Below are 24,839 nucleotides of genomic sequence, written 5' to 3' on the forward strand. Positions count from 1 at the left end.
ATCAAACAAAAAATAATGTTACTTACATGATCGAATAGTAATAATAAACGTTGAACAAAAGTTTTAGAGTATATATATATTATATATATATATACACATAATATTATATTATTACTGATGTATATAATTAGATATGTACAATGAAAACAATTTTATACAACCAAAAAAGTGGCAGTCTAGGAATATATAATATTATTATGATTTGTAATTGATATTATGTTATAAGACGCTGTACTAATTACAGAAGCTGATAAGAAACTAAAGTGTTTATATAATATAAAATTATATATAATTTATACTGTTATATATATTTATGTATAATATATAATATATACACTAAATAATAACAATAGTATTTTTTCATATTTTTTTTTTTTTACATAAATTGTATAGAGCAAACAAAGCTCGTATGATATGTAATTGTTTCAATCGTTATGGACAATATTATTAGATATAATACATGACCACACTGAATTATATTTATATCGAAGTTAACAATAATATTTTTAAGACTTGGGAAATTATTATTATTAGTAGGCCAAATTATCACAAAAAGAAATTTGTTGATAATATTGTACACATAAAATATATTATAGATTACTTCATTTATAGGATTAGTGTTCTAAAATGTATACATTCGCTTCGGGTTACAGCAATAAAATACGTGATTTTGCGAGGAAATTTCAACTTAACTCAATATATATTTTTACAATTAGACTAGATAAAAAATCATAGTTAATTTTAAAAAGACATTGAAACTATACACAAAACATAAATTAGATACATAAATAAAAAAAACAACAAAATATTTTGAAAATAAAAAGAAACAAACAAAGAAAAATATATGTATTATCATACAACATAATATAATAATATAAGATTAAATAGAATATAGTTTACAATAGGATTTCTAAATACAATATATATATATATTTTCTTTATACAAAAATAGTGTTATCGAAATTTATTAAAATTTGATATTTTAATTTTTATTATTATTTTTATTTATTACATAAAATGTTGGTCAGTAAGACAGAAGCAAAAATGTCCTAAACCATTAATCGATATGACAACAATTATTATTATGCCGACAATAATAATAACTTATTGTCCGGATTTTTTGTGATTTTATTTATTATAAGTATATAAAACTGATTACACTTTATAATTCATATTATAATATAATGATAATAACAGGGCAACATGGCAAGACCCAAGGATGTCAGTTGGTTGCTATCATACCATGTTATTTTTGTTCTGATGTATAATATTATACATGTGTAGAAAATAGCATTTTAATTCATTTTGTTCTTATAACAGAGGTAATAATTTTGCAATAATCATTAGTTCTAAAGTAGTGATAAAAAATGATGTTACATCTATGGTTTTGTGTAAATAATTTTTATAATATTATGAAAAAGTTGCATAGACGTTTTCCCGTTTATCTTTTATGTTCTCGTAGAAAAAGTAAAAAAAAATCGGACCTCAGCTCTGTTTATAAGTTACGTACTTGTGTATAATGTATTACATGTTTGAAGTCTTTAAGTGTACCTAAGTAATTATGAAATGAGATCGGTAACAGAGTATTTTTTGAAGCTAAGATAATTATTTTCATTCCAACCCTAACCAACTAATCCAATGATTTTATTTAAAACGTCGATACCGATTTAATTATGTTTATCCATACTACAACATGAAAATATATTTAACAGTAGTAATATTATTGCACCTACTCTTGAAGAATAAATACGTAGTAAGAAAGTCATTTTCGAGTTTATACAACGAAGAATTTACATTTTTCGGTGTCCTTATATAACAAATTGATTTGTTTGTTGAGATTTAGTGTATAATATTATACAAACATATTATTTTAAGTGTTATAAAAATCCGGACTGTAATAATAATAATTATAATAACAATAGTAATAATAATGATAATAATAAATAATAATAATAATAATAAATAATGATTAAATGATTTTAATAATAACAATGCGTATTGTAAACCTATTATGCGGAAGTGTCGTGTTCCCGAATCGGTGTGTAGTGTGTACAGTCGATTAAATTTGACAACTACTAGAAAACATAATCGACACTACTTTAGAGGCGCATTGTGTCTTGGTATTTATTTCGCAGACGAGCTGATTAACGGGCTTGTGGCGTACGGCTGTCCGTTGCAGTTAGGTAGAGCGAACGGATTCATTGCGAACGGAGATGTAACCAAAGTGCCCATTCCTGTAATAAAGTAAAATTATGGTAAATTAGTAAAAAGCCATACTTTACGATGATGATCGACAACGCGCGGGATTTCAAACTAAAATGATATTATAATACAATTAATAAGCGAGCATATTAATATCTACTAGGAAGAATGACTATAATGAAGATAGTAGATACACTGAGTATACGTCCGTAAATTTGTTTGTAAAAACTATTTTGTAAATAAATTATAAAATACCATAGGAAACATATCGAAGAGAAGTGTTTGGATGGATTGCAAAATTTACGATGGTAGTCATAATATTAGTCATAATATCGGGGACGTACACAAAAAAAGTTGAGTGGAATATTATTTGTTTTTGAAAATCACATGTTGAAAAATGAAATTATAACTATATAATAATAATGATAATAATACGCTAACATAATAATTATTATCTATGTTGGTTATTGAAACTGTATCATATAATGAAAATTATCAATTGTTTTCCAATAAATAGGTACAATGAACCTCTCGTTCGTCAAAAAGTTAACAATACTCACAACACTTTTTTTCATTTTATATCTAATATAGATAAAGTTATAATAATGAATAAAAATCACAAAAATAAATGCATATACCGGCAACACCAACAAGCTAGTGTTTGTAATAATTGATAACCATAAAAAAGCCAAACATTTCGAAAGGGGGAAAGTGTTTGAACACCCAAAACATCCCTCTGCGTACGTGCCAATGGCTATGATAATTATGAACAAAAATAATACGGCTCGACACCGTATTTTGAAAATGATTTTTTATTCATTTAAAACTCAGATTATGCATAATTATTAATTATAATATTATAGTAACCTATGTCTACTTCGTTAATTTCCATCTTAATCGATGGTCATTGGGACTGGTTTTTTTCGAGTTACCATCGCTTGCCATTCAAGTGAAACACACCGCATATATAAAAATGTATAGTCGGAAAATAACTATACGGACAAGCGCTCCGTTCTACTGTCGTACAACGATAGACCTCTAGACAATAGCAATGGGTGTGTGGAAAGCGCAACAACATAAAGAGGGTGCTTTTTGGTTACTCGATTACTCGTACGAACGGTAGTGAGGGGAAGCAGGCCAAGATTATAGAAATAGCATAGATGCCATACAGGGCACATATAGACTTCTGTAGTTGTTCGTAAAGATATAGCGTACATCACTGCGAGATCTCGTGCAGCTATCGTCGCACACAATTATTCTTATACAGTAGAGCAAAGTCTATATGGGTATAACATTGTCGTCGTTGTATTTATACTCACTCGAGGAAGAATTGAAGAGCGACGGGTGCGAGGTAGCCGTGGGCGAATTCATGTTGGTCAGCTGAACGGACGACGCAGCCGACGTGGTGTTGGGCATGGCGGAACCGTTGTAACCGGGATTTCCCCCGTTACCGTTGTTGGGACCGGAATTGGACGGGTTTCCGCCGCCTCCACCGCCGCCGCCACTTCCGCCTCCACCTCCACCTCCACCACCGCCTCCACCGCTGGTCGGTGGCGGATTTATGTACGTGCTTCCGTTCGTGCCGTTGGTCGAGTGCGGTGTCGATGCGCTGGACCCATAACCGCCGCCTCGGGGCGACACGCTGCTGCTCTGACCGCGTCCGTAATCGTCTGCGAATAACGCAATGGGTTTTCGTATTAAAAAAAAACACTTGGCCGGCGTATGTATAAGAATATAATAATATTAATTTGCTACACGCTTCAAAGCAGTATCATAAATCATAGAACTATACAGATTGTGTCCCGTGTCGTGGCCAATGCCATATTATTATAACGGCAACTTGTTTTTAATACAAATCGGTAAACACGACAAGACGAAATTTGAATTTTATATTCAATGCGTTCAATGGTCGTGTCATGTTCCGTATATAATACAATATTTTATATTTATTTTTCGTTGCTTATTTGTTGTGAACTTTATACGACTTAATGGTAGCATTTGGTATGTGATTCAAGATTTATGACTACTGCCTGCGGGGGAAAGGGGGGGAGTGAAATTTTGGAATGAACCTATTTCATATTATTGTATATAATAAATTAGGTCTTAGCGTTAAACACGTATATATTCGGTTGGATTCTATAAAGTGACTGAATAAAATTATTGCCGAAAATACAATCGGTCGAAAACAGTAAATCGTGTCTTTCTTATTTGTTATCAAGTACAAAATATAGAGAGGTATCACGGGCCAAGAGGCATCAGATACGATATTTTAAATAAATATTTAAAAAATAAAAGCCAATACCTAAATAGTAGATAGTAATATGATACTATTATAGTATAATACTATAGGTATTATAAGTTAAAATACTATTCACATTATAACATATGATTTATTTTTAATTTATACGTATCAATTAAATGAGAATAATTTAATTTAATTATCAAACCAAAGTACTAGAGTGGCCTTATTGTATTATATTTGTTTTAATTGCATTAAAATGTAATATTTTATACTTTTAACCATAACTTGGCTTCAGAGTTTTTCTATATAATATCATCATTGCACACACCTATGTAGGTGTCAAAGTGTGGCTCGTCCACCACACGCATAATAGAGAACGAATAAAAAATAAAAATATAATCGGAATACAAGTACATAATCCCACCCGGGTCAGTTTGGACTAAGAGGAAGGATTTCCTCTCCATTTCCCATTTTTTACCCTCGAAATAATCATCCTTGATGACTGGTCGGAAAGACACTATAAGATACCGTGTTCGACTAGTTGTAATTATAGGAAACTAATAACTATAATAAATTAATAACTAATAACTAATAATATAATAATATGCAGATATCATTACAGCACTCACCGTCGTTCCATTGACCGGTTGCACCGTGGTCGTGAACGGTCACCGCTAGCTGTCCGGTATACGGGTTGAACCCGGTGCCCACCGACCCCGCCGTCGTCGACATGTTGTTGCCGTCCCTGTCCCGTGAGCACGGAGACCTAGGCAGCGACAGCGACAGCTGATTGTTCCTGGGCATCGTATAAAGTGCTTCCGCCAAATCCGCGGCCCGCTTCAGGATCACTTCCTGTGAAAATAAGTAAACACCACATTATAACGTGTGTGATTATAGATATCCAGATATTTATGTTGAGCATGTATCGTTCTCGTCATATTATAATGTAAATATCATGACCCGCATCTACTATGCGTTTTGTGCCGCACTCTGTGGTTTTAATATGAAAAGCGAATTTTTTTAGAATTTATATTATGTGTGATATAATCGGTATCGGTAAAACGGTGTTACTGGTGTTAGATGGGCGCCGATCACACGTCGACACTTAATTTAAAATTCCTATACTTAGTCATCGACCATAACGATTATTATAATATTATGCTGTTCCATAGCAGATCACTCGTTGTTGATCGTTTAAATTTTGATTTAAATGCCCATAACATTTTAAAACAAATCATCCATTCAAAAATTCACAATAGACATGGTGGTTCTGCATAAATGAGTAAAAATCTATTTGAAAATATGGGCTCTAAGACTTAAGCACTTATATATACTTAAAAATGTCAAACATCAGCACTTGTTAAGGACAAAAGTGAGTGGTCATGGAGTGAGCATGATGACTTTTGAATACAAATCAATTATAATAATTTCACATACAATAATACCAATTAATTGATTGATGATTTCGAAAAATTATATTATAATATTCTTAACTATTGTAAACTACTATATTATAATATCAAGTCTATCGCATAAACACCGTATAGAGGGCACGTAGCTGCTAAATTACGACGTTTCGTTGACGATAATAAACCTATACTGTCTTAATATTAATATAAGTGCGTAAATTTGATTTACCTTTGGTAGTTTTTCGGGATCACCTGGATATCTGGGTACGAATTTTTGTAGTCTTTGAAAACCGTAATCAATGGTCGGTTCGCTGAGTGCTAAAATGATAAATATAATATTTTTTTTAAATGTATAATTTTACATTGATGGTAGAAATTTAGTACGATCGAATTGGTTATACATCATATTACAGCTAGCAGCAGCAGCAATATTCCGAAACGTTGTTTTTTTCGAAATAAGCGCGTTACCGTCAAATATTTACAACAATTTACTGCTTGAATATACACTTACATATGTACGCGAATCTGCCGGGTGATCCTTTGCAAAACTGTTTGGATTTGTACGACAACGTTACCTCCACGATGCCGGGTATGGGCCTGGGCGGTGTTTGCACTTGTATGGCGTGTGGAGTCAATAGCTGCAGGGAAACATAGTAATCGTATTAAACCTACGTGCTCGGAATACGCGAACACACGACAATATATATATATATATGTGTGTGTGTGTGTGTATCGAGTTTTCTGTTTATAATTACTTCGCTCCAAACTAGATTGCTGCCGAAAACCACTTGCAACCCGTCGAAGAAATTATCACCCAATATAGTGACCGAAGCTCCGCCGTGGGTCCATCCTTCGCTCGGTGTAATGTGTTTTATACACGGTGTAGCCACGGGCAGAGGAGAAAACATGCCTATAGAACAACAACAAAAAAAAGAATGAACACAAAATCAAATTTGATTCTGAACGCTGTAAGTGTACAATATTATATTACCTATATTATAATAATACCCTTAACGCGTAAAACGAGATTTTTATGTCGCCGAGATAATGAGAAACGTATTTATACAAGCGCATAATATTATATAAATAAAAACGCGTTATACGCTCGTGACGAACTAAGTTTTGACACGTTTTAGAATATATTATGGACAACGCCAAGAGAAAACTTTCAATTTTACAGCGTATTATTATTGTATGCACGCATTACCTATATATTATAACATTCCAATTCTTCTGTTCACCCTTGTAGGCAGCAAGACGAAATAATATTATAATATAATAATATGAGGTACGTAAACTATTGGAATTTTTTCTTTTTTTTATAAATTCCATTGAAAATTACGTTTACGGGAATGAAAACAAAATATTGTAATATATATAATTACGTGGTATGTGTCATTGTATTCACATTTACTATTATTACGTAAATTACTTTTAATTTCCTGTGCGACATACAACGATCGGTGTCTGGTTGAACAATAATTGTTTTAATTTTTGGCCATTTAATTTAAGTCGATTCTCTAAAGTGGACTTTTCTTACGGATGTGATTCATAAACCAACCATGGACTCTCCCGCACAGTACTCGTGATTTTATCCGATTTCTGAGAAACCGAACGTAAAGCCCGTGTGTCAAGTGAAATAATCGATCGAGTGTGATGGGAAAAAACAACGCTAATGGCCGTAATTTTACTCGACAATCCGACTATCGCGGGGAAACAAAAAACAAAAATAACAATCGATAGGACGTAAAAATACAAAAATCCTCAGACGGGACAAACCGTATACATTTAATGCATATTATATATTATATATATTATATTATACATATTACATATATATACTATATTATATCTTTTTTTATAGTATATTATATTTTATTATTCGCTGTATCCATCGACATCGTAATATTTTTTTCTCTACTTTTTCGTTGTATTTTTTATCTCTGGTATATATTATTATGGAGTGAATTGAAGTTACGCTTAGCTGTCGGGACCGAGAGATTTCTTTTGCCGGGAGCGGTTCAATTGCGACGCTGTATAAAATGGGTTTTATGCAGTGGACCGAATCAGGCGGTACCAATTCGGGACAAGAAAAAAGTTTTAGATCGCAAAACTCCGTAGAATGTCGCCCGGCATACACAAACAACTTCCACGTGTATTTTTCCCTTTATTTTATTTTCCTTCCGTTTTATTTATTTTTTTGTCCTCTTACTTTAAGGGGAAGAAAAAAACAAAACAAAACGTCAAAACTCGCGAATATCTGTTTAGTATTGCTCTGGCGTTTTGCTCGGCTTTTAACAATCACTAGATACCCAGCGATATTATATTATTATCGACGTTTTTTGTGCATGTGTGTATTTATTTTTTTTACGTGCTCCGAGTCAATTATGTTAAATAATATTAGGTCGTGTTGATATTATGCCGTCAGACTTTTCTGCGTATAAATATGCAATGTTATGCTGCACGATAAAAACGGGGGAAAAATACGTTCATGACAATAATATCCGAACATCCCATATAATTATTATTACGATGCGTTGTAGTCCGCAGCGGGGAAATACAATATGATGGTAGTATTATATAAAGTGACCTTTACCGAAACACTAATATTAGAATCGGTGGAAATTGCCCTTACGAAATATTTTGCCGAAATTAAATTGTTTTTAATGCATGATAAAGTTTTATAATACGTCCTACCTCGTATGCCGTACACGCACACTACAATCATTATATTCTCCAAATCAATATTAAATTAGTTAGGTGATCATATTATTCATATAATATAATATCATTATTCATTAATATCTGATTCTAGACGATAATAAAATAAATGTACTTAGTTTTTTCTTACCGTCATTTGGATCTAAACGTTTTGCTCGGCGTCCGTGCTTTGAATTGTTGTGAACGAACATGTTATCCGATACTGCCAACAGGGGACCTTCAACCGTAACTTGTGTCGAAATGACCACCTGAAAATTAAAATTAAACGTTTAACTCGGTTTCACACATAACTGCCGTGTTATTGTTATCGTCAGACAACTACAAAATACTATCACGTATATTGCAACGTGGCTTATAATTTACAAAAATTAAAATTATATACTATAATAATTATTGTGTACTGAAAATACTATTGTAAAATCGTGTGTATGTGAATGTGTATAGATGGTATAATATAATTGGTACAATGGTACCTACACAGATATTCACATGCATGCAGTACATTGCAAATTTTTAATAGTTTCTGAATTTTGGAACTTTTAAATATGGATACTTAAAAGTATATTTTAAAATACTAAGGGTCTTGTGATATTTAAGGCGAGATTTAAAGAGTGGGTCCTATGCCAACTACTTTCTTTCAAATGAGAATCACACTCTTTTCTGTGATTTAATTACATAAATATTTTAAGAACGTTGATGTGTACATTTTTTTATAAATCAAAATTTGAACTAATATATTTTTAGTTAGTATAAGGATATCAGTAAGTATAATGTTTAATAGGTCCATGATGATGGATTTTTAAGATATAGGAGCTATGCTGATTTGAAAATGTTAGTATGTAATATTAATTATTAATCATCAACATTGTGTCATTTCATAATTATTAGTATACATTTTTCTAGAGTAATTTATAAATATTATAATAATATCATAATATGTCATAATATAAAGCCTGGTCCACACAGAGCCAATCAAATTGAAACAATATTGCTTATGTTATAAGTTAAGTAGTAGTAGGTAGATTGTATAAACATTTTAATGACTAAGAAACTACTTATTAGAATTTTGAATTGAGTACATAATAATGTTCAAATAAATTATTTGCTTGACAATTTACAATAAAAAAGGTTGATTATTGTTTAAAAAAAAGGATATGTAATGCCACAGAACACTCTTTAAAAAGTATACAAATCACAATTAATTGTAAATATGGTACTTAAGCATAATAGGTACTTAAAAACCAGAATTTGAATAAATTCATTATTAAACAAAAAATGGGGTCGAGCTGCATGGCGGATCACTAGAAGTACATTTAAGTATAAAGTAGGTGGTAGAAGTACTCGAGTGGGAGTAATGGATGGCGTAAAAACATAATATTATGTTTACAATCTGAATACGAGTTAATTTACGTAAACATATTATATACGTTATGCTTATGATTAATGGCTGAATTGGCTGATGCAAAGGTACATAATATTATATGGGTATTATTGTTATTATTATATCATATTGTATAACTCATGAGCTATCTGTTATTATGGTAAACACTAAACAAACAAGGTGAATTAATAAAATATCTCCAGTAGTTCTCTATATACACATCTAAAATTATTAATTTATAATACATAGGTCATAGATATATATTCTATATAAATATATGTATAGAATATAATATATATAAATATATATGTATTGATTAATGTTTGGCGCGTATATAATATTATAAAGAATGGTAGGTAATAATTCACAGCGGTATAGCAGTTACTATACATTATAGTTACTATATACTATTACATTACTATACACACGTTAGATATTACACGAGAGATAAGTTCCACTCGTTTATTTCAAATTTATGGCTGGAAACGGTTAACATCCGAGGCACGGGTTTCTGAATAGGATCTAGTAATTTCGTACCATATTATTATGATCGTACATTGTATACACCACTATTATAGTAATATTATTATACAAGTTAAGTCGCCGAGTTTTTATATAAAGCTGAAACACACGGAAGCAGGAAAACACTGTTGCCCGATCTGTATAATATAGGTTGTATTATAATACATTATACACCAAATATGTACGGATGTACGGACTCACGGTACTTCCGGTATTAATGTTACATAATAATATTAAACTGAACAACATTCCCTTATTTCACAAACAAGCATAATATTATTATAATTGTTACTGTGACGTGTGAATAATCATTAAATATTTATTTTCTTTATAAATATTAATACAAGACGTACCTACTCGAAGACCAAGGTAGATACTTATCATATCGCTATCTACAATGTATAGACAGATAACGAAAGCCAGAACAGTTTAAAATGATATTATGGTATTGACCCAAAAGACGTTCGATAGTTATATAAGATTATTAAGTATAACGAAGGACGTATTTTGACAGAAGTTGTACACGTCAAATTGTTATTCCTTACGAGATGTTTCGACAGGTTTTGATACCACGGTGTTCTGAGTATCATTTCGCATTAATTTAACAAGGTGACCTAAAAAAAAGTAAATGGGTACCGGGTAGTTTCGGTATTAAAATAATAATAATTTATTATGGAATATTATTATTTATTTCCGTTCAATATAACTCGGTGCCGTATTATTATGAAAATGAAACATAATGACTAATGAGTTTACAATACGAATTTAAATGGGTCCATGTTGTTGAGTGATTGTATTAAGTGGTCATATTTTGTACTTTTTGTGTGCAATAATCTTAAGACACAAAAGAAAAAATATTTTAATGTGTAAGGCATGTTTATCAAAAAACAAAAATACAATTTAACTGGAAAACGTGGAATTAATCTTCATTTCAATTTTAACCTGTAGCGAGACGAGACCACTAGACTGCGGTTGACTTGCTTGCTCTGTACTCGTTACAGTATAATATATTAGATTAGTTATTATAGATTAGTTATAGATATTAGTTCGACGACGTCTCATGCTAGGCCGATTGACGGGCAACGATAATCGTCGAACGCCGATAAGATTAGAATAATAATATAATATAATTAGTTCTAATAGTTCATAACAATTTTAAAATAACCCACAAATGCTATAATTCTATAAATGATATTCGTGTGAAAAAAGTGTCTTTGGTATACCAGATACATACTAACAAGTAACGGTGTCATTACTAGCTAGACAGTGTTTTCTACTATTGCAGTATTGCAACTGTTTTTAGAATATATTTTATACAATTTTTTCCCCGGAATACAGCGAGTGTCGACTGTCGACGATGACCACGGAAATAATAATATTATTGTGACAGAAAATCACCGGTACAGATCTCTTTTAAATTACCATTCATCTCTTAAAATTGTTGTATTGCTGGTTTAAAACTAATCTCACGCTTTGTAAAATGAAAAATATCAAAAACCCAAATAATGCAACCAGTCATTCGGCCTGACGGTCCCGCGTTATTACGTTCAAAACCGTCCAAAACTCCAAGCACGACTAGTCGGCTTACATATTGTAGAACTTATTTGTGTATTGTTGTGGGTTTTGACGATTGGTTTTATCGTTCCGGTACAAACCTATCGTCGACCACTTACGGCTTATATATTATATAATATATATGTATCACGAGTGTGTGTACGCCGTACGGTCGAACGGGTCGCTAGCGATTATTAGTTATATTCTTAGTTTTTTTACCATTTAGTCGTTAGATACCTATGGGTTCCGACAGTCAGTCGTTAACAGGGTTAAAGCAGCAATTATAATTACGATAATTTTTTTTTTTTAATTAATTAATAATCATCTTTTTGCCATTCCTCGGGGTAATCTCACACTGCAATATAATGTATACCAATTATCCTATTAGACGGATGAATTTAAATATTATTGTGAAAATTCCGTGCTTTATAACATCTTGCTGATCGTAGATAAATTATACAGCGAGGGGTCGACCGATGCGAATATTATTCGACGCCGTCGTCGTCGTCGCCGCCTCCGCATCGAGCGCATTCGGCGGCGGCGGTCGTGTAGTCAATTATTAAAACTCGAGCGTCGATTTTCTCGCGGAAAGTTTTTCATTATTAAAGAGGTGAGCGCACGCGCTTAAGCTTGTGTGTGTGTGTATGGTATATATATATATATATATATACAGTGAGCGCGTGGTGTAAATTAGATTGGCCGACGAAAGTTTTCGCGCGCGCTTCGTCGAAATAATAAGAATTTTCCGCGCGAAGGCAGCCCACACACACGCACACTCACACACACACACACACACACACATATATTATATATACATTATACATACGTACTTACTTATACTCTTACACTCATATATATATATATATAATATATATATGTATACTGTTCGCGCCGCCGGCCTTTGCAGCGCATTGCACAAACACAAGCGGGCGACGCGGTGCACTTTCGGCACACATACATTATACATGTATATATATATATATACATATTATACAACTGTGGGTGCAGACTGCAGGGGGTAGGTGTACACACACGCACACACAAACGAGCGCACCGCCACCCATTTTGTGGCGACGATAGGGTAAAATCGACTCCACCTCTCGGGGGTTTTGAATTCCGCCTCCGGGGAATACGCCGCCGCCGCCGCCACGCCGCCCGTGCGGTATACGACGACTATCGTGTGCGAGCTCGCGAGCGTCCTTGACGTCGTAGTCGTCGTCGTCGTCGTCGTCGTCTTCCGCCACCCCCACCACCGCATCCCTCAGCACCGCCACCGGCCACGACTGCCGCACCTACGCCGCAGCGCCCGATGTCCCCCGGGGCGGCCGTTCCCATGGGAACACGCGCGGTGGTACGACGGGGGTGAGGGGTTGGTTTTGAATCGCTAAAGAACATAGCGCCAAGTGCCCTTCGCCGCCGTTTCCGGGGTGGGTATCGAGGCGGTGGATTGGTGGGGCGAAGCAGGGGAGTTGTACATATACATATATATATATATATATATTAATATTATGTACCCTGCACGCGAGTCGGGTCAATTCTCCGAGCGTTTCGACTTTTGCCGCCGCGGATCGCCCGCGCCACTTCAATATTATATACCTAAGTGTATCTAGCTGGGCGCATGTATATACAACAACAAGACGTGTCGCATACCTGCTAGCTATAATATTATTTTTATTATTTCGTTTTATTGTTACGTATACGCTCCTTCAGTGGAATGCATAGACATTTCCGAAAGTGTGCGGGCTATGATAATTTACATTCCATCAAGTTACCTAAAAAATGTATTTTATTGTTTTAATACCATTAATTAGTAAATTATGTTCGGTGCTTGAAAAACACGAGAGTATGTGTTGTTGATGGTAGGATATGTTAAATTGTATTTTCTGTTACAAAATTAGTGATTTGGGTGAATTATATAAAATTATTTTTTACCGTGAAACTTGTGTTAAGTTTTTAAAAGCTCGTTATTACAAAATGTAAATGTTTGTACATAATCAAACGATGCGGGCGAGGAGAAATCCAGAGGTAGCGGAGTGAAAGAAACTTTTAAAAATGGTCAGACACGACATTTAACCGGTCCATTTAATCAAACTAAATACTTTCAAGTTTCAATGCCGTAATCGGAGTTGTCGAACACAGTGCGTAAATAGCATACGGCATATAGGCATATAGCTTCAAGCAGTCTTTTTTTAGATATTAATATATAATATATTTTTTTATATGAAAACATATTTTTGCGGTTTTATGTAGGTATAGTGACAAAAATTCAAGTGTGGGCCTGGGCACCCAATCTTGTGCTTCTTTGATAATAGGCACTATCATTTTCGCTGTGGTGTGGACAGACATTTTTATGGAGGGGGGCTTATTATATTTATTATTTTTTAAATAAATCGTTGGGTAGCCCCCCCCCCCTCCCACACTAACAGTTTATATAAAACAGTGGACAAGTGGGTATTGATCTGCTGTATAGTAGGTATGTAGAAAGGATGGTTAGGTTACACTAACGGGTGTATTAAATAATTTGAAAAATTTTCAATTTGAACTTTAAATGTGTCTATGCCGTGTTTAAGCCTTGCATTTTCGTTGCTTTTGGCTGTAATTTTTAAAGTTGAACAAAGTTCTTTTTTTCGAACGTCTCTGTGATTTCACTTTTATAAGTACCGATTTCTATGTATCATTGTTATTTGTTGCAATTATTAACGATAATATTGGCGTTATCATTATTATTATACCACGAATGAGCACAACTGCTAAATACAGTATTTTAACTGTTGTTTCAATAACAGTTTTTACGGTTCAAATCGGACTATCGTCATCGTGTTTACGATGTTCCTTATTTTATCGTCTATAACAGAACTTTAATAATAAAAATACAATTATATGAATAAATTAACTACATGCAGAATAAGTCGTTATTAAAAGAATATGTCAACAGTGAGAGTTTAGTGACAACTTGAGTGAGAATGCGACTATAGAATATTCCTATATTATTATTATTATATCTGTCTGCAACAACAACTTACTACTTACATACCGACGTCGTATTATTTAGTTTCAAATTTTACTATTTTAGTGCGGCGAGGGTGAGAATTGATGAGCGGAAGTTGAGTATATTTGAAGGTGTCCGTTATTTTGATACTTGGTTATTTTTTTTGCATTTTCACTTAAATGTATTTTTACACGTCACAAATTACCAGCGCACGCGCACGCCACGGACTGGCGCTCATCGATTTATTTAACCTCGTTAAATCGTATACGCATTATTATTATTATTTTACGAGATATACATAATAATATAATGATCATACATAACCTATGCGTGTACTTGTTACGTGCAGCGAGAAAAAACATAGGTATCGTAAAAAGAGCTGAGGGTACCCGTGTGTTGTCATCGATGGTACTAGTGAGGAGGGCAGGGCGTTATAATAATGTCGGGGTTTTTTTTGTTTTTTCCCCGTTTTCGATTGGAATGTTATCGTATTATATCGAGGACGGGACGATAATAACACAGTTAACCATCGTCGTTAAACGTGATAAACGCGCCTAATAAAATACTTTCCGGACGACAGTAATAATTATTTATCGGCAAGGCAAATGTTGGACGAATGTTTTTTGTGTTTTTAATTCTCAAGGTTTTTTGTTTCTTTTTCTTTTTATTTTTTGTATCATTTTGTTTTAGTTCAAATAATAATAATAATAAGCTGAATTTTTTTCCCACTGTCTTCTTAATGTAAAACCGTTGTATATTTTTGTTTTTGCACAGTTATGGGAGTTAATGTTGTTAAAACTTTTATTAGTCGCGCGCGTGGCATGCTCCACAAACTGCCGTAGATAGGTCTTGACATGAATTCAGGCTGTTTTGAGTAATTTTTACACCGAAAGCTTTAAAAAAATAATTAATACGAGAAAGGTCTCTCTTTCACTCCCTCTCTCATTTGTTTTTTATTTTTTACTTTCCTGTTTACCGTTTCCGACGGGTCTGCATCAATTATGAACCGTAATGGCGTTTTATATTCTTGCAATCGTCAGATGAAAGAAACTTTTTTTATTATTATTTAAAGCGTGAAATGCAATAAAATATTTATACAAAAAAAAATCGACAGAGACGAGCGTGTTAGGTAACAAAAAAAAAAAAAAAAATACACGAACTTTTCACATGCATTAATTAAACAAATGCCTTTTACCTGTGATGACTATTCTCTCGCTTCGTGGGTATTATACTACACACCTTTTCATTATTATTTTGTGAATAATGATTGTGCGTTGTGTGTATTAGCCTTATAGTAATTAATACGTTCCTTCGTTTGCGACGTAATAACTTACATATCATTATATACACACACATTTTATTTATGGCATACTGAAAACGTCAACAAAGATCGTTTAATTTTTCTTGTTTACGATGTTAACCCACAATAATCGGAGTACATAATGTTATTAAAATTACATTTCGTGTTTGAACGAAGCGTATAGGACACGCACGACAAACCCACCACAGACGGTGTATATCATTTTATGTTTGTGAGCATAATATATACATATTATAATACTGGAAAACCCTTTTACGTTAATGACTTGAATGAAAAACTACCCCCTCGGTTTTTTTTCAAACCAGGGAAACGAAAGACCTTGTTCGGTTTATATGCACATTGCACACACACAAACACACTTTTACTTCTAATATTGTTTAACGTAATAATATAGTGTATAATACTATACCTACCTACTCTAAAGTCTAAATATAATATAAAAATAAAGGTAACTGCTTACTTGAAACCTCCGCATGTCCCTGGGATTGCCAGCGTTTTTCAAACAATTTTGATTGCATTTCAAGAAAAACTTCAAGAAAAATCTATAAAACAAAAAATGTGTCATTTCGAATTAGTTGTGCTAAATTTACAACTTGTATAGGCAAAAACAGAAACAAATGTCAGTAATATTATTGTTATTATGAGTACCCAAACAAAATATAACATTGTTGTGAGCGTTTTCGTGGACCTCGGTAAAGACAAAACCTCAAAAACAATATTTTTCGATACATTTTCGAGTCCTAACTGTGGGCGTTCGTCTTGAGGTCATTGTATTAACAATTATTATTATTAACGTTATCCTATTTATTTACGGTACATATTATTATATTTACAGTGGAGTAAAACCGCCGAGTGATGTGCGGTGGTTAAGACGTAGAACGGCGAAACGACGTTAAGTGTACACACTTATCTGTCGTGAATTCCGTCGCAAAATAAAGTTTATTTATAGTACCGACTATGTATACCGAGGTAATAATATTGTGCATCGCGTTGTGATATTACTATGCCGAAACGCTCCGTATACCTATTGCCTACCTGTAATAACATTTTGCCGTCTAATAAACAACGACGGCGCACGCGGCGTGTAATAACACGATTATTTTACTGTTTTTCCGAACCGTTCAGAATGTTTCCATTACACAGTGTGTTTGCTTTAATTTGTTCACCGATTTCCACGCGAAGACGTGTACATAATATTATTATTATCATAATTGAAAACGTTACGCCGCACCGATCGACCGAATCGCGAAAAGAATTACGAGCAGGCGCCCTCGGGGGGAGGGGGCGGCCCCGGACGGAAAATTGCATTATTCAATTTGCTGTCGGGGTAATGAACGTATAGTATACTGCGTAATAAAGTTACAATAATAATGTTATATATTTTATATATGTATATATACATATATACATGGGTTATATTATTATAATGTTATATTATAGTCAGAGCATTATGATTGATGCACACTGCCAATCGGTCTCCCCCACCCGCCTGCCACCATATTGGCATCACCGTCATCGCGGCACCGACCCGTCTACTGTTTTATTACATGGTCGACTATCACGCACACGGGGTTAGGTTAGTCTGATAAAATATATATAATCTTTGGCACGACCCTCCGAACCCGCCGGCAGCGGCGTCGCAAAAGACCGAACGTAAACGACGAACCGTCTCCGCCGGGGCGATTCCCCGAGGAGTTTTCCGGTCGGTCCGACGCACCGCGATATCGTGGTTTGTATTGTTTCTTTTCGTTTTTTCAACGACTATACCTCTACCTATATAATAATATATTATCATATTATATGCACCGCGGAGTCGAAGTTCGATAATAAAAACTTGCCCGGTATACATATACGTAAAAACGTCACGATCGTTTTCGAGCAGTGACGGGATTTGAGAAAAAAAAACAATATACGAGCGAATGTACAACAACGTTGCAACCATCAAAGCATATAAAAAGTATTAGAAATACCGAAATATCATTATAATATCTACATTCTACTTCTCTGTCTCAAGTCTTCTATACCACTTTATAATACATCGTCGTATGGTACCTACACACAGCATTTTAATTCAATTTATTTAACTATAGATAATACTGTGTTAATCTGATATATTAATACCTAATATATTTATAAATAATCTATTTCTATATCTTTGTAATATATATGTAATATATTACTTAGAGGTAACATTTGTTTCTACGTAGGTGTTAATCTTGTCTGTAACCGCTGAACCCATTCTAAAATGTATATTTTCATTAAATGATAGCTGCACCGTCCCTGAGTAACATGTTCATAGTAAATCCTTGAATTTTACCCCTAAACGTTGCAGGCGTTCATACTTGAATTTTGTTTCAGGTAATTATTTTTTTTCAGGGTGAAGTCGAGTATTTGATAATAGTATGCATTTCCGGAAGCACGATGCAGTTTTTTTTATTACTCCGCTGTCACCGCTATCGTTCTTCTCGTTACACTTCTGCTGAATTACGCAGTCGTGACGATAACGAACTTAATGATTTAATATTATATATGTATTATGTGTATTATAGCTTTTGAGCAAACAAACCAGAGATGGCGGTGCTCGATCAGTATTATGTGATAGTGGCGTTTGAAAATGTATTTCCAAGCTATGTTATGTATATAATATATGTGTGGTGTGCCCGACGAGGGATTAACGTTTCGACCGGCGGCGTATGTGTCGTGATGTGTTTTATAGCCGACAATCGGTCCCGAGATCAGTACACAAGGAGCGCGTGCACGCGGCCCGTGTGCCGGATAAATCGATTTCCAACTGATATTGATCTTTAATAATAATAATAATAATAATAATAATAATAATAATGATGATGATGACGATGACGATGACGATGATAATAATAATAGAAGTATTCGACTGTATGTATTATATGTTTATAGCTTATACGACCGGCAACGTACAAAGGCAATAACCCGGTAGGTTCGAACTGTTGTGCACGTCGTCGTTGCGTGTTTGAACTTTGAAGTACTGGCCAAACAGCTCGTATTATTATTATGATTATTATTATTGATATTATAATACTATTATGTAAGCAGACGACTCCAAACGTAGTTTAACGTAGGTAGAGAAATGAGGAGAATAAGGATAGGTAGTCATCCTATATTTATTAATTAATTGTTGAACTATAATAGTTATTGCTAAAAGTTCTAATAAAAAATAAAAAAGGATAGGTAGTTGATGTGGTTAAAAATTCTAAAAATAAAACAATATTATGCTGCTCCCTGGGAAATATAATTATGCATTCGACATGTCAGTATAAAAACGATAACTTCTAAACTCGAAATACGAATAAATACAGACGACGTTGGTGTGTACACTCGCATTTTTGGTCGTATGCGGGCTTAATAGAGGCTAGAAAGAGTCTTTGGAAATCAAAGTTACAAACAAGCCATGGAGTTAAAAGGTCCCTCTGTTTATTAAACAATAATTATTCTTCAGATAGTTAACACATTTAATATTTTACAATTTTAACGACTGCAGATACTTTTAAGATTTTGTTTATCATGAAGAAATTATACTTTTTATTATTTTTGGGCGTTCTTATGATTTTTTCTGCGAAAACCGGAATAGCTAATGGGTAACAAAAATAAACAATTCATCCAAAATAATAATAATATACATTAGGTAGGTATACAATATAGTTAATACATATACGATGTACCTAAAATGTATTTTATAATCATTAATAATTACTATACATATTGAATGCATGACAACTTGTTTTTTTGGCGTAGCTTTGGTAAAAATTCAAGCGGGATTAGGGGGGGGGGTGGTTGCTAAAATGGAGATCCCCCCTCCCTCCGATTCATCGATGCGGACGGTGCAATGTTTCGACGACGTGTGAAACGTGCGGCCGAATCGATTAAAAGGATTCCGCCGGGTCGACAATATTATATAGGTCCCGCGAGACGTGTGAGCTCCGTATATACGGAATACGATCTTCCCCCCCTCATCATACAACCTACCGAATATTGTTGCTCGTCCGCATTACGATATCGTGTACCTTCGACCTTAGGGTGAACTACTCTTTTCTCGCGACGACGACGTCCTGCCAATGGAATTATATTACCTACGCAATACGAGATAAAAATAATAATAACGTCGATAACCGCGGTATACACTCGGTTTTTACCGCGATTATCACATCCGACACAAAAGTTGAAGAGTTTAGCAGGCAGGCACGGTAATGAAGCTACCTTTTGACCTAATACGCTGTGTGACTAAATATGTTTATAGTGTATAAATTACAAAACATGTATAGGTACCTACAGTATACGCACACAATTGCGAAATTAAGTAGAAAAGGGGACATGGTATAAAAAAGGGGTACGACTGACGTGCGCGTGGGGAGAAGAGTGAAATAATTGCATTTATCTGCCCGTGAAAAGCACACGCACACACACACACACACACACACACACGGACTTCCGTACATCGTCACGGCTTTGCAGTGCGGGATGGAAGGATGGACGGGAGGGGGCTACCGCGTATACCTAATGTTTCTGCATTAGCCGGAGAAGTCGATGACTACACACCGTCGGCGATTCCTCCCCGGGGATAGTTCAGCGACAGTCGTTCTCGTTACCCCGCAACAGTTTATCTTCGATCCTTAAGGTTTCTCTCTTCCGTCGTATATATATATATATAATATATAGGTATAGGTATAATGGTATATACTTCCCTTACCACGGACGTCCGTTCACTCCCCACACACCTTCTCATCCCCTCAACAGTTTCTTACGTATCTCTCTCGGTCTCTCGGCCTGTCCCCCCCCCCTCTCTCTCTCACTCATACACGTACACCTGCATAGCCGAGTTCTCAGTGTTCTTACCCCTTTATAATATATGTATACGCTTGAGTGTACCCACCACAACGACCCCGCAATAAAAGTCTCTACCGCGTGCACCGGCCGTCGTCGGCCGTTTGGACCGCGGTACAATCTCGCTAAGGGTTTTTTCGCCGTAATTAAATAGATCGTTCGCGGCTGCAAAATAAATGTGCGACCGTTTCTCGACGACCAGTAATGATTCTATATGATACGTGACGATTATACCTATCGTGTGGTTATTGCGCGGCACCGCGGAGTTATCCGTATCGAAAAAGCGTCACTCTCCGGCGGCGGTTCGCCAGTTGTGGTCGGCAGACAACGGAAAAAATATCTGTATACGAAAGTTAAAGTTTTCCAAAAGTTTTCCCAACGATCTCAAATCGTCGTCGAACGCGGAAAAAACCCGAGCATTTCAATTTGCTGCTCCCGAGATTCAAAACGACGGCGGCAGCGTGCGTGTGTACCGTGTAAATTCGTATCTCTCGTTCGCTTCCCGTTCTGTATTCTATTAGATAGTTACAAAAATTATGTCTTACAGCAGCGTCGGTGTATATATATTTATTATAAAATTGTAAAGTTTGCCGTAATCCGACAAATAAGTTACGGGCGACGACGACCATATACGGTTGCGGAGTTGCAGCTGCGGTTAACCGTGTAATGCAGGTATGGGTATACTGTATACACTCTGTCTGTACACATTTAGCTGGAATATTTACATGGTACCTACGTGTATTATACTAATATTGTATAGGCACACGAGCTCATAGCATTATGGTATAATATTATAATACATAATATATGGTTTTGATGTAATTAGAAAAAACGACGGAGCCTGAATGTTTTCTGTAAATTACTCGGCGTATGATGGGGTGTGTATAGTAGTAATATTTCATTTCTCTAAAATCGCGCTACACGCACACCGCACGTACGGCTACAAACACATAAACTCAGAGTTCGGCGGCGCATCCTCCCCCCCCCCCCACATCAGCAGCCAACATCAGCACGCGCGCAATATTATATGATATAATATGAATATCGCGGCGGCGTAAGTCTAACGTTTAATTTCGTTCACCGCCTCCACAGTTCGACCAAGTTTTCCCGCAACAAACTTGTGCTGCAGCTCGAACAACAACAACAACACTCTTTGGAGTGTGCCAGTGTGTGCCGTGTGGTGTATGATGAGAACGACGATGGAGGCGGTGCAGGTGCGGTGTATATACTCTCATATCCGGAGTGGTGTTGAAAACTTCACCGACCACACCGCTCGTCCAGGGCGCATATATACGTATTATTGTATATGAGTGTATGTTATGCATATATTAATATTATTATATTGTAAACGGAATAATAATAATAATAATATGCCCTTCTCTCGCACACGCGTGTCGTGCGAGTGCGGAAGTATAATATTTACGCGTGGTTCTCGCGGTGGCGGATGAGGTGCATTGCGTCGTATACCTTGTACATATTATTATTATAATATTATAATATAATTATAATTATTAGAGGAGAAAGCGGAGGGCACGACAAAGTTTTGGCGGTGACAGCACTGACTGTGCAGGGTGCACTCCGGCGTCGGCGGCAGTGCGGTGGTGGACGGAGGGATTCCTGTCGAACCGTTACGCTCCGTCGCCATAATAAGACAAATACCTATATACTACGCTACGGAAACCAGGGAACGCCAGATATTATATACCTGTACACCGACGCCGCTCGCGTTTTCCGCGGGAATATCGCCCAAGAGAGATGCTGCCTCTAGATAAGCAAAAAAAATCGTAGCAAATATTATGTAAGTCGTAATGTACAGGTCCTTTAAAAATAAGTGACATTTTTTTTCTGATGAATAGTTTTATACTTGGACCACTTTGGACGCATTGTCAAATACGTCGTAATATTATGTCATTCCGACACTTTTGGAGCTGTTCTAGCCCTCAAATTTAAAACAATGCTCACACACGACCGATTGCAAAATAAAGTAAATCTTTTCATCCAATTATTAAAGTCGTAAACCAGCTACAACAGTTGCAGTGATTACCAGTGCACTTCGACACGTTCATCGCGTCAATATATTATAATTAATATAGGCGTAGAAAGTATATTATAGAAAACTCGTGTTTGAGACTTTTTTAGTGTTTTAGGTAATTATATGAGATATGTACTTGTCCGGGTCTCACTGTTTTCCGCAGTCCATTTACCGCCAGTATAGTAATAAATGTTTTCATTTTCCGCCACCACGTATTACAGTTTTATTTTTGTTAACCCCTTATTGTAAGAATTAAAATATTAATAGTATATGAAATGATTAAAAATAATTAAAGTTGTTTAAATTAATATGTATAATTAGTCAGAAAGTGATAATAATCATTTTGAAGTGTATATCAATACATCATATTGATAAATTATAATAATAATATGTATTATACTTGTAAAAATACTAATTTTAGTAGGGCACCTAACTGCATAATGTAATTTAAATTGCTTAGCTATTAATGAATATTAAACCTATTACTTATTTGATTTATTTACCTCATTTGTTTCACCCGTATAATTTATATTTATTACTTATTTACGTGATATTTGATTTTTAATAGTACATGATACACGATGTATAATGTATACAATTAAAGAGTATTTATTTAATTTATAATTATTCGCGAATGTGTTTAAAAAATATATATATTTGGTTAAATAATTGATTGTCGAATTATTTTATTTTAAGTCATTGCCAATTATCAACAACGTCACATGTTTTCATTCTAAATAGTTATTATTGCCAAAATTTAAAAACCAAAATTCATGGTAGCGGAAAAGGGGGATATTTAGGTATTATTAAAAGGTAGATTAATCAAGTTTTTAGAAAATAATAAACTGCTGTCCAAAAACCAGTTTGGTTTTAGACCAGGTTTGGGAACCGAAAATGCCATGTACAGTGCGTGTAAATTCATATATAAGGCTCTTGATAATAGTAAAAAGGTTATAGCAATTTTTCTTGATCTAGCAAAAGCGTTTGATACGGTAAATCACCATGAAATGGTCAACATATTATGGAATTTTGGTTTAAAAAATATTAGTTTAAACTGGTTTAGAAGCTATCTAAAAAACAGAAAACAAATAGTTAAAATTAATGACATCATGGGTGAGGAGATGGAAATTAATTGTGGAGTACCACAGGGCAGTGTGATGGGTCCATTGCTGTTTATTTTATACATAAATTCTATATGTGATATGAAAATTGATGGTCAAATAGTAACATACGCAGATGACACGTGCCTACTGTTTTCAGGTGATACGTGGGATGAAGTTCGCGTAAAAGCTATACAAGATTTTAAAAAAGTAATAAACTACTTAAATCACAGAAAACTAACAATCAATTACAATAAAACAAATTTTATAAATTTTTCCATTAATAAGGATGATAAAAGTTTTGATAACTTAGAATTTAATATTTATGATAATTTGGATTCTTGTAATGTTCCAATATATCAAAAAATAGCTAGAGTTTCGAGTATTAGGTATTTAGGTTTGACATTTGATAAAAATATGAAATGGAACTTACATGTAAACAATATTGTGATGCGTATGCGTCTATTATCGTTTAGCTTTTATAAAATACGGTCATTTTTACCAATACA

The 24,839-nt window shown here is 34.5% G+C and overlaps 1 protein-coding gene across 1 annotated transcript in view; it reads right to left on the reverse strand.

The window, feature by feature from the left end:
* Positions 1 to 932: 932 nt before the first annotated feature.
* The window catches only part of LOC111034778 (transcription factor collier), an 88,946-nt gene continuing 65,039 nt past the window's right edge, over positions 933 to 24,839 (reverse strand). The window contains exons 7-14 of the mRNA XM_022316139.1: positions 16,802 to 16,883; positions 8,705 to 8,822; positions 6,609 to 6,763; positions 6,365 to 6,491; positions 6,083 to 6,171; positions 5,074 to 5,296; positions 3,522 to 3,872; positions 933 to 2,234 (exon numbers count right to left, since the gene is read on the reverse strand). Coding sequence (XP_022171831.1) covers positions 2,125 to 2,234; positions 3,522 to 3,872; positions 5,074 to 5,296; positions 6,083 to 6,171; positions 6,365 to 6,491; positions 6,609 to 6,763; positions 8,705 to 8,822; positions 16,802 to 16,883 — 1,255 coding nt within the window. The 3' untranslated portion in view covers positions 933 to 2,124. The remainder of the gene's footprint in view (positions 2,235 to 3,521; positions 3,873 to 5,073; positions 5,297 to 6,082; positions 6,172 to 6,364; positions 6,492 to 6,608; positions 6,764 to 8,704; positions 8,823 to 16,801; positions 16,884 to 24,839) is intronic.

Source organism: Myzus persicae, unplaced genomic scaffold (assembly GCF_001856785.1).
Source record: "Myzus persicae strain clone G006 unplaced genomic scaffold, MPER_G0061.0, whole genome shotgun sequence".
Lineage (NCBI taxonomy): Eukaryota > Metazoa > Arthropoda > Insecta > Hemiptera > Aphididae > Myzus > Myzus persicae.